Below are 15096 nucleotides of genomic sequence, written 5' to 3'. Positions count from 1 at the left end.
AGTTATTGCCTAGCGTGTATTTTTTTATAATTTTTTTTATACAATCTCAACTTTTCTAGTTCCTAATTCTGATTCTTAAATCTGTATGTCTGATTTTCATACTTGCGAGTGAAATAAATCTAAGTTACCACCATGAAAAATTCATAATTATTTTCATTTTTTATCCTTGTCGTAAGTAAGAAAAAAAATGTTTGCAATATCACTTGAATAATTCGCACAGTCATCTCCATTAGGCTTTTTACACGAATGTGTGCCTTCGCAGTTTGCACTCTTAAAATTAAAAATAAAATGAATAATTTTTTTAACTCCATTTAAGTGCGCATATATAATCAACAGCCGTGGATCTTCTTTTTCTCTTTCCCAGCTTCCAAGGCCAGTGGGATGAGACACCGATCGTAGCGAGATAATTGCGGTTCCACCTCTTCCACATTTCTATACACAGCGAAATATTCCTCTTGGCAACAGAAAGAGAACCTTTAACGTGTGTTGAATACGAGCTAGAGCTCTTATTTTTTATTTTTCTTCTCTTCCACGTAAAAGTGTTGACGTGAGAAGTGTATAACTGTTTTGAAGTAATCGAAATCAATTGAGAAAGCGAAGAAGAAAAAATCATAGCGCTGCTCGTAAATGCAAAAAGTCTTCCTGGCGGAGCCTCCCGACGACAATACCTGTGTGCTAAGGTCAAGGTGAGGCGTGACGTCACGGTGATTGACCGCAGGTGCTCGTTCCACTTCGCTTGCACGATCTGATCTTTATTATAATAATTATCCCAACCGTGCAAATCCTGCGGCGGGAAGATTTGCGCGAGCCTTGAGCAGCTTCTATTACGACGCGCATATAAACAAAGCTCATCTTCCGCTATCGGCAGCGTGAAATTATAATTACCAGGGAAACCCGGGGAAACCCCTTAATTTTTTGTTAAAACCCCAGTTGGTTTTAAAAAGAAACATTTTATACTAGATACAAAAATTTTTTTATTCACAATTTTCTTATTTTTTCATATTCATTTTTTATTGATAAAAAAGTTTGGGTTGCTCTTTGTCATTTCTCTCTTTTCTCATTTTCCAACGGCGACGGTCTGCGTTCCGGCTTGAGCGGCGCTGTTTGAGCCTCCAATACCTCCAATGCCTCCTGCACTGCCGGTAGCACCAGCGCTTCCAGCTCCAGCGCCCAAACCACCACCCGTTCCAAAAGTGTTGGTGCCCGCGTTCGAAGTGCTTCCGGAAGCTGAAGTTCCTAGAGGACCACCCTGATTGAAACTCTGGCTGGACGAGGAGGCAAAACTAGAGCTGCCACTTGCGCCTGCGGCAGGAATGCCTCCAAATCCTCCTAATCCACCTCCGTTAAATCCTCCTTGGTTCAATCCGCCTCCGTTAAATCCTCCGGCTCCAGCGGGAAAACCGCCAGCACCACCAGGGTAACCGCCTGCACCGCCAGGGTATGCGTTGTTATAGCCACCTTGATTACCACCTGGGCGTCTGTGGGGCTTATTGTGTCCACCAGGATACTGTTGAGGCAAGGGAGAGCGTTCAAGACGGATCAGGGGAACACCATTTTCGGAAACTGGAACTGAATACAAAATAATAAATTTTTTTTTTTATACTCAATATTTCCAATTCAAATTTTTTAATTAACATTTAAAAGGTAATGCGCATTTTTACTAGCTCACCTAGACCAGGGTAGACGAAGACGAGTCCTGAGTTAGGGTCGGGAACCAGGTACTGAGCGTTGGTGACGGCCACGACGGCCAAAAGAAGAGCAGCTGCCGAGACGAGACCCATGGTGAATCTCACTTGCGAATCTGAGGCCCAGTATTCTTGTTGCTTTTATATAGCAGCCACGCCTGACGTGTGGGTACATCACCTGCCAGCCAGGATGGACCTGAGCCGCGCGCATCTTTTCTGAGCTGACCACCTGTGCGCAATTGAACCAAAATATGTCCTTTCTTTTTTCGCATGCAAATCTTAAACGACGCAATTAGGGTTACGTAAACATGCAGAAGATAGAAAAATTATGACGTATACTGCTTACACATATTCTCATCTAATCACTTATTTATGTATAAAATCAAAGCTGAAATAATGACAAGTGTTAATTAACAATTATAGAAACTTTAAAAATAAAATCACTTTTTATTTGCAACAAAATTATTTATAATTTTATTTTGTTATTTTTATCCATTTTCTATGTTATTTTTCTCTATACTCCGCCACCGCCAATTCCATTAATTTTGTCTGGTCTTGTACAAAAATTGTTCCCGCGGCTTGAACAAAAGCAAAACTTGCTTGTTAGTGTATAGGTGGTAATAACTCAACACACGCTTCCAGAAAATAACCAGTCTTGGCCAAAGCCAAAGAGATTTGAGTTAATTTGTTCCCCTGTTACTTGCCTCCGTTGCGTTGACCTTTCCGACAAAACTCTCTTAACGCACTGCGTATTTCGCAATTAATTGAAAATAAAAAGCAGTCTAAGGACTTTGAAAAAGTCTCACCAATTATCGAAGGATTTTTCCTGTTGCGCCGCTCAGTAAATAAATTATTTGCTCGCGGCAACGTCTCCAAAGCTCAAAGAAAGATGACATTGAAAATTTCACGAATGTTTACTCTTGGCAAATAAATTGTCACTCTCATTGTCAGAAGAGAAACTCAAATTTATTTTTCCGTCAGAATATCAGCATTTTTTTTTTAACTGTATAAAAAATCAATTGGATATAAAAATTATTAATGCTAAAACAGCTACATATATATGTTTATTTGTAGATCTTACTAAGAGCCTGAGTTCCTTAACCTTAAATGGTCCGGCGAGTTCAACAAACTGCGAATTTCGGCTCGCGTGCTGTGGTTCAAAAGACTTATTCAAATATAAGTTAATCGGGAGCAGGTTACCATATATTGCAATCCAATCTTGATCGCTAGGAGTCCGTTTTTACTTGGGTGTGGATTGGGTGGGATAAAATATTGATATATTTATATTGCTGCTTTGTTTATATTGAGAAGATTAAAAATACTTTGAAATTTGTAAGTTTTTTTAACTTTCCGAAGCATTAAAATCTGTAGTTTACTTTTATTTAACATTTATAATTATTTGATGAAAAAAAATGATCACCTCGAGTGCCAAAAGGTTCCACAGCAACAACTTCAAGAACCTATATATTATATAGAAACTTATTAATTATTATTTTTTTTAAATAAAAATATATTGTGTGAAGTATAAATAAAAATTTTTTAATATAAGTTTTTCTGTGACTGTGGTCAATATTGATAATGCAATTAAAAATATAATATATTATTTATTTATTATTTAATATTATTAAATAAAAATTATTGTAGTTTCTGGTTATAAATTCATGGTTTATTGGAATATCACTTGATGGTACACACATTAAATATACATATTGAAATGTTATGCTTTTTAATTCATTCTCATTAAGATTATTATAAAATTTATTTTAAAATTTGACATATTCGTAGAGTGCGAAATCCAAAACAGCGCCTGTGGTCATCATGAAAATTGTCTTCAGCGTCCAAATCCAGAGTTGAAATTCTGCGTGTTGGCAGCGGCGTTGGCAGCAGAGCCGCTGGCGCCCAGACCTCCAAAGCCTCCAGCGTTGAAGTTTTGGCTGGAGGCTGCAGCGTTGGCTGCAGAGCCTGACGCACCACCACGTCCGCCAAAGCCAGAGTTGAAGTTGGAAGAGGCCGCGTTTGCGTTGGAAGCCGAGCCTCCGAATCCGCCAAATCCGGAGTTGAAGTTTTGCGAGGCTGCGTTGGCGTTCGACGAGCTTGAGCTAATCTGGGGGCCTCCAAAACCTCCTCCATTATACCTGTTGCCTCCTGGATAGCTTCCTGGGTATACTCCTGGGTAGCCGCCGCCACCTCCGAAATTTCCATGGGCACCATGACGACGGGCTCCGCCACGTCCATTATTCCACTGCCGGGCAACCCTCACACCATCTGCAAATAAATAATAATAATTTCTTTATGTTCCAATTTAATGCAGTGTAAATAATGCATTAATAATAATTTAATATCCAACAGAAAGTAAAAAAGGTCAGGGGCTTCAATTTGGGCAGCCCAATAAAAAAAAAAAAAAATAAAGAAATCGTGATTTTGTCTTGGCCTCTGCTGACCAAAAAAAATTAAAATAAAACAAATAAATTATTTTGTGGTAGAATTTAAATTCAATTTAAAATAAAATATTAATTTACTGAAGTCGCTGTTCACGCTGTCATCTTCGTCCTGAAGATCATCCTGCGCCCAGGCACAGCTGGCCACGAGCAACAAAAGGGAGGCGGCGAGCAGCTTCATGCTTTCTTTTTCTACTTTCGGTGGTGCTCCGTGCGGGCCAAAGCGTTCAGATGACGGGCAGTGTGCGCCTTTATAGCGAAAGTGCACTTCCGAAACCAAACCGCAGTTTGCATGCGAGTTCATCTGCAACACAGAGTACCAATCTGAGGCTGTGTGGTTTTCCACCGGCAAAACATCCTGCGAGGTTGTTAACTTTTTGCTTCTGAAAACGCCACAAACCTAGAAAACAGGAGCCAAAGCAAAGCTATTTTAAAAATTGCGGTTGACAAGAAAAATATAATACATTAGTGCAATATTTAAAAAACTAAAAAAAAAATGATAATCAATAATTCAACTGTATTAAATCAAATGGAAAAATATTTTTAATAAAATTGTATTATTTAAAAATTTAAAATATTATCCGAAATATATGACGGAATAAAAATAATAAGACTTTTGATTACATTACAAAACATAGTTTTTATTAAACTAACAATATTAATACCCTAATAAAAAAACATACTCCTCAAAAGAAAGGAAATGTTATTTTTAGGACTTTCATTTTAATTTTTGATGAAAATTTTAACTCAAAACTCTCATTCAATAGGGAAGCATTTATTTCAGAATAATTCTAAGCGTTAGCTTTTTTTCATTTGCATATTAATGTGACACCATTACGATAAAATGGAAAGTAGTGCATCTGGTAAGTCTTGCCGCGGCAAATTATTTCACGGGCCGACGGCTAAATAAATTAGCAGCGGCGCGACCCCAAGGTTTTACTCTTGACATTGAAACAAAAATTGCCTAATTTAGCGTTTTAAATTACGCTTCCAGAAATTTTGTTGGACAGGAAGTGAATAAAAGACAATGGGCAATTTATACTTATAAAGTTCAATTATATTTAAATGATCTCACATTTTCACGATGGTACATACGACATAATATAAATTACGGGTGCGTGCTTGTACAAAATAGGATTATTTACAAATGGAGTGGTTGAAAGAAGGTCTCTCTGGCCACTGCAGTCGAATCCGCTCAAAATCAGGTATGTCACTTCTTAATTAGGTAAGGTCAGTCAGCAGTCGCGAAATTAGCGACCGAAGTTGAAGTTCTGGGAATTAGCGTTGGCATTGGATGCACTGGCACCGAATCCTCCCAATCCAGAGTTGAAGTTCTGGGAGTTGGCGTTGGCACTGGACGCACCGCCGCTGAGGCCTCCGAATCCGGAGTTGAAGTTCTGGCTGGAGGCGCTGGCGGAAGCAGCAGAGCCCGAAGCTCCGAGTCCTCCGAATCCACCACCAGTGTTGAAGTTCTGCGAGTTGGCGTTGGCACTGGACGCACCGCCGCTGAGGCCTCCGAATCCGGAGTTGAAGTTCTGGGAAGCAGCGTTAGCGTTGGAAGCGCTGCCGCCGAAGCCGCCGCCGGGACCTCCAAAACCGGGACCTCCGAATCCTCCGTTAAAGCCTCCAGGACGTCCCCCAAATCCACCAGGCTGACGGAATTGCTGATGTCTACGGTGACCACCTCCAAATTGGGGAGACCGAGCGACGCGAGCATACACCAATGGGAGCTCCTCTGAAAATAAAAATTTTATCAGTTTGGAAAAAATAATAAGTAATAATTAAATCTAAAATTTGGAGAAAAAATAAATGTTAAAAAAGAATTTAAAAACGCTTTAATTTCATTTAACCCGGTAAATTTTTAAATATATGTATATAATTCTTACCAGGTGTTTGGTAGTACTCCTGTCCGATAGCGGAGGCCACGAGGGCAAGGGAGAGGATGGCGACGAACACCTTCATGTTGCTTTAGCTGCGGTAGAATAGCTTCAGGTGGAGTGCGTTGGTGCGTCTTTATATCGCGGATCGCGGCCACTCGATCCTGCCGAGGAGTGGTCCACCCCACCGCCCAGCGAAACGGCGGCTATAGTTGGAGCCCCAACAGGGGAAGCCCATAATTCTTCTACTTCTCTTTCTTTTCCCAAACCTGGTGATTAGCGCCGATTCTCCTTCAGCATATTATTCCTATTTAATTGAAAAGCAAGGCTGTCCGGATGGGAAACTTTGCTATTTTTAGAAGTCGTGGCAAATATTATGCAAATTTCTTTGTGCGTTTATTTCCTCTAGACACGAAAGCCTTAAAGCAAAAAGGATATTAAAGTGGCTATGATGGAAATGGCTACGGCAATTTTGGCTGTATTAATAAGTCACAAACTCGTCAATCGTGCGTAAATATTTATAGCAAATAAACAAATGTGTAGGATGTTTTTAGAAAAGTCTTTTTTCTTTAAATAAATTTAAACGAAAAAAAATGATTATTTCTATCTTCTCAACATACTCAATTTTTTTATTGAAAAAATATTTTATTTCGTCTAATTTTACAAGTCCAGCCAAGTCGGACAACTTAATTGATTCATTTTAAATTTTAAGTTTGCGTAATTTACACACTAAATGTGCCATATCTTTATATTTTTTGTAACGTCAGTATTTCATTATTTAATATTAACTTATTCATTAAAATTTGTATAATCTTTTAAATATCATGGCGTCCATAGTATATTGGGTTGTAGAATCTCTTTACATGAATGTAATGCCGTATGTTTGTGTTGACGAATTTACTAATAATTCCTACTGAATTCTTTTTTCAAAGGCTTTGGATTTCGTTTTATCCTGTTTATTCTACGCGTCTTTTTTGACTTCGCAATCACGTTAAATTACCAAAATTATCAAGGCTGCTGCTAAGAATTTCATGATGACGTAAAACCTCTTTACCGACTTGTTTATCTTTCCGCTCAGTCAAGATTTCTTTTCATTCTGCGTCACCGTTTCTTAATTGCTCGCACGGCACAAATTAAAAGTTTCTCCCCTTTAAATGTGTTTTTATTCCTTTCGCTTATATTCATCAATTCGTGATGCAAATGATATTGCGCGCCGACAAGATAAATAACGTGTGCCGTTCCCACGCGTGACGTGCGTGTCGCGTCGCCGGTGCTCCTCCGGCTACTGACGCACGGTGTTTACTTTTTTACGATACCTTGCCCTTGCCGAGGTCTAGCTGCGTTTCCTATGCAATCTCGAGTAACGCATCCAGGCTGCAAACAAATAGCGACCTTTGGAAATACCGCAGCGGCGGCGAGAGATGAGAAAGATAATAGCAAACAAACGTAGCTTCTGAAGTTACTAATTTTTTGCATCATTATTTTTTTTTTTAATTACTCGTCAAACTCTAGAATGAAAATACACTACTTATTACTACATGTTAAAAAAAAAACATATTCAAAAACCTATAATATCCAAAACAATTACAATTTGAAATTAAAAATAATCTTTTTCAAACAATAAATCACTTCAATTTTTTAATGAAATCCACCTCGAGTGTTACCATTCAATTCACATCAATATTATTTTGGTTTGTATTTCATGTTGAATCAATAAGCGATACCATGCCCTTCAGTTTCCTCCCAATTTTCCGGTTTGAAATAACACGGTCGGAGGTTGCCAATGAATAATAATATTTCAAAACCTGTCCGTCACCTTAAACCAGTGGCAAAATAAATGCACTCGTCAACAACAACATGATTGTTTTTTATCCAAGATGTGCGGTCAAGGTGGCCCAAAATCGGGATGATGAAGCAGAACATCAACAAGGTAGACGGCGCTGACAAGGTCAGGATGCTGGACCGAATTATTGCTGCGGCGTGACCTTTACTCTGCGCCGATCACCTGACGATCGCCCCTTTTTTCTTCTGCCGTTTCCTCTTTCCGTGTTCCAACTCACGTTTTATTTTGTCCTCTCGCGATTTTCCTCAAATCTTCCTCTTTGCGGTTCCGAATATTAATATATAACCGGCGACAAGATTTATCTCCACGGAAATGGCTTCCTACTCTCGCAAAAATTTTGCGAGTCAATGTCAACCTGTTCGTTGACTTTTGCAGCCAGATGACATTAAGTAAACTTTCAGCTTGGTAAAAAAACCAGCCTAGTCGACATTAATAAACTTGTTATGCTCAATGAGCCTATATGTTAAAAATTTTGCAAACAGATCATGTTTACTTTACTGGGGCTCTGCTTAGTGTTATTTTATTTTCCTGCTGGGGCATCCTGTCGCAAACAATGGGTGCTGCTGTAAATTAATGTATGGACAATATTTAAGTTTTATATTTTTTTTACTTTTCTCTAGGTTTTTTCATCAGGATTAAGGAATAAAATATGCTTTAATTAAAAACTCGCATAAATTGCATTTTCAATAAAAAATCAAATATTATAATTATTTAAATTAAAGTTTAAAACAATTAAAGGCCATTAAAGGCAAAAAAATCCTAATTTTACAAGATTTTTTTTTATTTAAAGTTATTTGTTATATAATAATTATATTTCCTATTAGACTAATGGAGAAGATATGATTCTCCACTGCTTTATTTTTTCAGTCCAGAAAATGATTTGAAAACAATGGCAGTAGCACCAAGTTGCAATTGTTTTGCTATCAGACCTCACGCTCAGCTGCACACACTGCGTTTTTCAGTAAAAGTCAGCGTCCGCAGGTGCGTGTGTATCCTTAATCCTAAGAATCTCGTAATTTCATTGTTGCTGGGCAATTTTTTGCACACGAGAGGATTCAGGCAGGAAGATTAAAGCGCGGCATCGTCTCCGTTGGCTGCGATTTTTTCATTTTCAAGGCTGCGGTCAAAAGTATTTTTAGGCTTCGCTTAATCACATTAAGTGGCAAGGGTCATGGAATTTTGCGAGCGAGTGAGAAATCATCTAAAGAGTGAAAATTACTCTGAAGCACTCTGAAGGAGAATTTTAATTTACATCCTCTTATCTCTTATTTATGTTGGATGAAATTAATTTTATACTTTTTTCTAGACACTTTCTAATTAAAAAAAAATAACCGTATTGGAAAAATGATAACTTTTTTGCTATTATACATTAAATTAAATTCTTTGAATAATTAAAAATATTATGTAAAAGGATCAAGTTAAACATTAAGTTTAAAATTTTTATAAAGCGACGAAATTAAAAGCACAAGATTTGGAAATAATTTAAAATTATTTTATTAGAAAATGAGATGATTTCGATTTTTTTACAAGCGTGAGTCGTAGAGTCACTGGGGTGAGCAATATCGTTTATGCACTGGCAGTGCGCGTCGTTTGTAGTTGTTCCTCATCAGACCGTCATTATTAGCGGCCGAAACCAAAAGAGCCAGAGTTTGCGTTGGCACTGCTGCTGGAGATGGAGCCCTGGAAGGGTCCGAATCCACCACCAATGTTGAAGCTCGAGGACTGCGCGTTAGCTGAAGCGCTGCTGCCTCCCAGACCACCGCCGAAACCGCCAGGGTAGCCTCCACCGAATCCTCCGGGATAACCACCATAACCTCCATAGCCTCCGGGGTAGCCACCATATCCTCCATAGCCTCCGGGGTAGCCGCCGTATCCTCCATACCTATGACGGCGGCCATATCTGCTTGAATGAGATAAAAAGTATAAGTAAACGTATTTTTCCTATAAAACATTATTGAAAAAAGTGACATAATAGCATAAAGTAAGTAAAGCTGCACTTGCGGAAGTCGTTTTTAACCTTCAACCGTTTAAATGGAATTAAAATAAGTTTTAAGTATAAACTCAATTAAAAGCATGCACGTTAAAATAATTTTTAAGTTTAGTTTCTGTGTTTTTTTAAATCAAATTTATGATTTAATTATTTTGAAAATCAAACAATAATTAAGGAGGTATAGAGTGTAGTGAAGGAAGCATTATTAGGTTTGCAAGAGTTTCAAGCAAAAAATTCCGCTCAGAGTGTAGCAGCATTACTGACCCGCGACGTCCATACCCAGGGTAGAAGCCCTGACGCTTAGCTCTGGCAAGTTCAGGTTGATCCTCCTGTTCTGGGCTGGCAATCAGAATGTGGCGAGCAAGAGGGGACACGTGGTCAGCAGGAGGAGGTGCAAGTGCATGATCGAGGGGGTGATTTTCGATGTTGACCTGTTGGTTCTGCACATCAATCGCCGCTTGGCTGTAGCTGTCCACTGGAAAGAATATTATTTTATTAAAATGAAATTTATAATTATTATAAATTTGTATTTTAACGATTATCAATAAAATTTAACAAGCTCTCCAAGTGAGACAGAAATTTTAAATTTTATTTCAGTTAAAACCCCTGAGAGCATTGGGGTATGCAACCAGTGCGCCATGGTTGCCTTGCCAGTGGCCTAACTTCAAGAGCTTATGCCATTAGTTTGCATTATATAATTCGCAAGTGCAAACTTCTCGGACTGATTATTCTAGCTTTGAAATTACTGCGTTTCCCAACGATCAGCTCTTAATTAAAAAAAGAAAAGCGATAAAATTGTGGATTAAAATTTTTAATTGGGAACGCATGAAGGTCTGTCGAGTCAGCCGGTGTAACAAAGGCACGCGGCTCCGGATGTTGCGTGTGCGAACTTGACCTTAGGCGAGAGCGTGAAAGCGAAAGTTTCGGTGACTTGAAAGCATCGTGACCGATCTCAGGTTTCACGGAAACCGTCCACACACTCGCCGGCTACTGTTGGTTGTTTTGCTTCTTAATTAACGGATTTGACGAAATTCAACCGCAAGAGTACGAAAAATCAATGAATCGGTTCAGCCGCCCACGGATTTCTCTTTGCCCAAGAAATTAACGCACACAAGCAATACGTGGGTTGCTGCAGACGCGATAATAAAAATCTTGTGGCTGAGATGCAGCAAAGAACCTTGAGAAAGATTTGTTATGCGCAGCTTATTATTTCAGGTACATTTATGCACGAGGAATGCAAATCGTGCCGACTGACGACGCGAGTTGCTTGTATTTATTATCGTACATACGTTTCTACTTGCTAGCGGTACCGAGATGGAATATTAATTTGCAAATATATATTTCTTCCGCGTTTGAAATCCTTCTTTCAATTAACAACATTTTAAGTAAATAATTTGGATTTTCTACAATAGTAAAAATTCTACCTTCAATAATAAGTACCCAATATAAAGTTTAAATCGCATTTTTTAATAAAAAATATTTTTAATAATTTTCATTTAAGAAAAAAGTTAGACGGTACTTAAGGAGAAGCATGTTTTGCTTGATTATTTTTAATTTCAATCGCGCATAAATGTTACAAGCAAAAATGAAAAGGTATTTTTTTTCTTACATCTCGTTGATAATTAGATCTATTTTAGATCAGGAAAATTAAATTTAAATTAATAAAAAAAAATTGTACCAGATTCCTGTGCAGCAGCGAAGGCGGCCAGGGCCAGGGCCAGGACGAAGACGAAGCTTCTCATTGTTGTGCTCGGTGGTGAGATTATTGAGTCGAGTGCACCCGCTCGCTTTGTCAGGTCCTTATATACCCGTAGTGGGGGATCCCCAGGTGAGTTACGTGGTTCAACAGAGGCACAGGACGCATTCCGCGGATCATGCTCAGGTGCACTGCTCCCTCCCACCCCTAACCACCGGCCCTGAAAACCAAAGTACCCCACCAAAGCTGCTTGGGTTTGGGAATTTGTCTTCAATTTTCAAAATCCCGGGGAGTGGTCTGTAGCTCGAGATTGTTTTTGTTGGATGGCCTCTAGAATCGCATTAGCCCTTGTTGTGCTCCGGTGCACTCTCCTTCCGTCATAGGCAAATAAATAAATAAACACGTGGCCTTTTTTTAGAGAGACCGCAAAGACAGGTATATGAGTCTGGAAATCCTGAAGGCCCATTATGAATCACCCACGTATTTATATTTTGAGGAGAAATTTTCATACTTTAATTGCACGTGCTGCTCTTGCAAAACTTTGCGTGAGACCACGAACATACGTCTAATTTCAGTTGATTCGGTCACACTTTGTGTGCCAATATTGTATTTCCCAGGAAATTCTTTAGATTGGGTTCAATTTAGTGCACCTAATAAATCGTTCAGTCACGAATATTTGAAAGTGCGTCAATTGTGACTTAATAGGGCCATCGGCAAATAAGAATTTTTAAGAAAGTGGCGGAAATAGTGTAAAAATTTATGTACAAAATATTGGCTCCTTTTGCACTTAAGATGAATATGGAGCCACACTACAACACTCATTTAGTTAGTTAAATATTTGTATATGGTCATCATCAGGCAACCTCCAAAAAAGAATTGATATCTCATTTTGAAGTAATATTGCCTATTTCTCTTTAGTGTATTAGAAATCAAATCAATGAACTTTAAGTCACTTTAAACAAGATATTTTTTAAACTGATAAATTATTTAATTTGTACACGTTTTGCATCAAGATGAGCATTTCTATATTTTTCATTAACAGCTTTATGCTTTAAAAAGAAGTTTTACAGGAAATTATGTAATAATTTTATACAATATTATTCTTGATAATTTTTTTTATGAATTTCTAAAAATTCGTCTTTTAAAATAATATGTAAAAGTAAGGAAGTAATTTTGAATTGCTGTCGTACATTTTTTAGTATATCCCGGAATTGTGCTTTATATCTCGTTTTTATCGCGGGCGATTTGCTCCGTGGGTCGCGGTAATAGGACACTGCGAACGGAGCGCCAATTAAACTCGCGTAAGGTCACTAGTGGGTGCAGGCAAACCAGAAATCAGAAATACAATAAAACCATGCAGTCGCAAAACCACCAAGTTTCAATTCAAAGCGAATTGATTTAACCGTGAATCGGCAATCAGGGAAATGGGAAGAGAGACGCTCTCGTATGTATGTAATGCGTGCGACTTGAAGTGATTCACGCGTGCGAAACCTTCAACTTGGATCCTCTGTTGTGCCGTCAAAAAGAAGTTGTGCGTTGCCGCATCTTCAAGATAAAAACGACGCTAAATAATAAATTAGTGACTCGAGTAAACATCCTGAGCTATAATAAAAATAATTACACGCGTGCCGTATCCGCGTGGGAGAAGAAAAATGTAAATTAGCCCTCAGGGGAAATCCTGATTGGTTTTCCAGACTCAAAGACTGCACTATTTTATATTCTTTCCAACAAGTGCAGGCGCAGTTTGCTGAATTATGAATTAGCAACTTTGTCAAGAGAGAGCGGAGAAAAGAAACGAAAATCGCTAGGTGAAGAGAACTGCGAGTGATTAAACCTAAACTTGTACCCATAAAGTAAAATTGCTCTTATTTTCATTGGTACAATTTTTTTAACTTTTTTTTAGTACCATGTATTCTAACTGTGCAAAAATAAATTATTTTTAGCACTTTTAAAAATTTTAAAATTCAACATCTTTAATTTTATAATTTTTTTATTGAATGCGCATAATGTATAAATGTACACTTTTTTTTAGTTAAATTCAACAATAATAATGTGTTAAAATAAATTTTAACAAAAAATATAAAATGTTTAAATTAAATAGCCAATCAAGTTTTAGCATGATAATTTGCATTATAATATGGTCATCTGGCCAAGTATGTTTGTATTTTTTATTTACAGTTTGATGATGGTTCAGATGTAATAAATTTTTGAATTTATTTCAAAATTCAGATTGCAATTTATTTATTTACTGATAAATAGTTTGATCAAGAGGGCTGTTAAAATGTATACTTTTTGCCAATTATTGTGATAAAAAATAATTATGTAAATCAAAACCCTACGTACAAAATGTTTACTGCGAAGACGCTCTTCTCTGAGACGAGCAGCCTTGAGACGCCAAAAGAGACGCAGCTGTGCAAATTAATAGTTGGATAATAACGAGCACATTATAGTTTTGTTATGGCAGCGAACGAAATGCGTGCTCGCACGAATTTGCGTCGTTTCGCTCTTCCTGAATTTCCAAATTGAACTCGCGAACATGCGAATCGCGGCAGGGATTCCTCCCTCGGCGCCCACGTCCTTTGTGTGAAAACCAAACCGGTCTAAAAAGTTACGATCCTTGTCCACTGGAGACAAAGAGAGGCGTGATTTTTGCATACCGGCCGCACTCTAACCTTGCATCTTCCTTGAAGTCGGAAGATGAGGGAGAAAAGTTGCCGGTGAAAAATGATCACAACTTAGTAAGAGTGACGGCGCGGAATGAGTGCAGATATTCAACTGCCCAATGTCACTGAATCACTGGAATGAGACAATAAAAAAGATGAAAAATTGCGTTCAGAGGAATCAGCAGAATATATATATAATGAGTTTTTAATGTTTCAGCACTTAAGCTTGCAATTTTATTTATATAAAATTGATATGTTAAAAAAATCTGACACTCAAATAGGAATTTTTATATTTGGCAGCTGGTAAAAGGGTAATGAAAATTAAATGTATAATTATATGAAACTAACTTGTTCTTTAAGGGACGTGAGAGTATGTGAATGAGATCATGGTTGCAAATAAGAGATTTAAAACCAGGCATGCGTAAATGTGAGTCTGGAAAAAATCTTTTTAATTGACATAAGTGATTATAAAACATAATAATAAAATATATTCTTTGGTACTTCAAGGCATAAATATTTTGATTGCATTTAATTAAATAAAATTACAATCAATGATATATAAATTTTTTTTTTATCAAACACCTCAGAATGATATAGCAATACTATTCTATTTGTAGATAATAAACATGACTATTTTTTAGCTGCTGTAAAATTAAACAACAGTAGTAAATTTTTTAAATTTGAAAAAGATGCAAGAATTTTTTCATTGATCTATCGTGATACAATCACTGGCCATATCAATATGCAATATAAATAAATACATAAAAATAATATTCAAAGAAAATAAATGTATAGTAATAATAATGAGAGCAGAATAAAATCAATAAAAAATAAATAACAAACATTATAAAAATTCACAAAATTATAAAGAGATAATTTAAGATCACATTAAATAAAAAATTGG

The 15096-nt window shown here is 37.3% G+C and overlaps 4 protein-coding genes across 5 annotated transcripts; all 4 read right to left on the bottom strand.

Annotated features, from left to right (window-relative positions):
• Positions 1-1002: 1002 nt before the first annotated feature.
• Positions 1003-1831, bottom strand: LOC132199945 (uncharacterized). Its single transcript, XM_059625064.1, has 2 exons — positions 1670-1831; positions 1003-1569 (listed from the first exon to the last, which is right to left on the bottom strand). Exons 1-2 carry the CDS (start codon positions 1779-1781, stop codon positions 1058-1060), a joined length of 624 nt encoding a protein of 207 aa, XP_059481047.1. The 5' UTR covers positions 1782-1831; the 3' UTR covers positions 1003-1057.
• Positions 1832-3320: 1489 nt separating this feature from the next.
• On the bottom strand, positions 3321-4366 carry LOC132200468 (uncharacterized). Its single transcript, XM_059625949.1, has 2 exons — positions 4205-4366; positions 3321-3950 (listed from the first exon to the last, which is right to left on the bottom strand). Exons 1-2 carry the CDS (start codon positions 4302-4304, stop codon positions 3517-3519), a joined length of 534 nt encoding a protein of 177 aa, XP_059481932.1. The 5' UTR covers positions 4305-4366; the 3' UTR covers positions 3321-3516.
• Positions 4367-5331: 965 nt separating this feature from the next.
• On the bottom strand, positions 5332-6169 carry LOC132200327 (uncharacterized). The gene is made up of 2 exons (XM_059625717.1): positions 6010-6169; positions 5332-5858 (listed from the first exon to the last, which is right to left on the bottom strand). The coding sequence occupies exons 1-2, from the start codon at positions 6083-6085 to the stop codon at positions 5374-5376; spliced, it is 561 nt and encodes a 186-aa protein (XP_059481700.1). The 5' UTR covers positions 6086-6169; the 3' UTR covers positions 5332-5373.
• A 3144-nt stretch (positions 6170-9313) lies between these two features.
• LOC132200048 (uncharacterized) lies at positions 9314-11671 on the bottom strand. Of its 2 annotated transcripts, none has more exons than XM_059625223.1 (3): positions 11512-11671; positions 10098-10308; positions 9314-9743 (listed from the first exon to the last, which is right to left on the bottom strand). In XM_059625223.1, the coding sequence occupies exons 1-3, from the start codon at positions 11573-11575 to the stop codon at positions 9464-9466; spliced, it is 555 nt and encodes a 184-aa protein (XP_059481206.1). In that variant the 5' UTR covers positions 11576-11671; the 3' UTR covers positions 9314-9463. The 2 variants fall into 2 exon arrangements, with proteins under 2 accessions (XP_059481206.1, XP_059481207.1); XM_059625224.1 differs by having other exon boundaries at positions 10113-10308.
• Between the last annotated feature and the right edge of the window lie 3425 nt (positions 11672-15096).

The sequence above is a fragment of the Neocloeon triangulifer genome, unplaced genomic scaffold, assembly GCF_031216515.1.
Source record: "Neocloeon triangulifer isolate White Clay Creek 2 clone unplaced genomic scaffold, ASM3121651v1 ptg000014l, whole genome shotgun sequence".
Taxonomy (NCBI): domain Eukaryota; kingdom Metazoa; phylum Arthropoda; class Insecta; order Ephemeroptera; family Baetidae; genus Neocloeon; species Neocloeon triangulifer.
Note: the sequence above shows the minus strand (reverse complement) of the source record. Positions and strands in the feature narration are given on the sequence as shown.

Coding starts and splice junctions, on each gene's coding strand:
- LOC132200048 (XM_059625223.1), bottom strand. CDS start 11,575: ATGAGAAGCTTCGTCTTCGTCCTGGCCCTGGCCCTGGCCGCCTTCGCT. Junction 10,309..11,511: donor CGCTGCTGCACAGGAATCTG/GTACAATTTTTT, acceptor TATTCTTTCCAG/TGGACAGCTACAGCCAAGCG. Junction 9,744..10,097: donor CCTGGGTATGGACGTCGCGG/GTCAGTAATGCT, acceptor TCATTCAAGCAG/ATATGGCCGCCGTCATAGGT.
- LOC132200327 (XM_059625717.1), bottom strand. CDS start 6,085: ATGAAGGTGTTCGTCGCCATCCTCTCCCTTGCCCTCGTGGCCTCCGCT. Junction 5,859..6,009: donor GGAGTACTACCAAACACCTG/GTAAGAATTATA, acceptor TTTTATTTTCAG/AGGAGCTCCCATTGGTGTAT.
- LOC132200468 (XM_059625949.1), bottom strand. CDS start 4,304: ATGAAGCTGCTCGCCGCCTCCCTTTTGTTGCTCGTGGCCAGCTGTGCC. Junction 3,951..4,204: donor CAGCGTGAACAGCGACTTCA/GTAAATTAATAT, acceptor ATTTATTTGCAG/ATGGTGTGAGGGTTGCCCGG.
- LOC132199945 (XM_059625064.1), bottom strand. CDS start 1,781: ATGGGTCTCGTCTCGGCAGCTGCTCTTCTTTTGGCCGTCGTGGCCGTC. Junction 1,570..1,669: donor CTTCGTCTACCCTGGTCTAG/GTGAGCTAGTAA, acceptor TTTTGTATTCAG/TTCCAGTTTCCGAAAATGGT.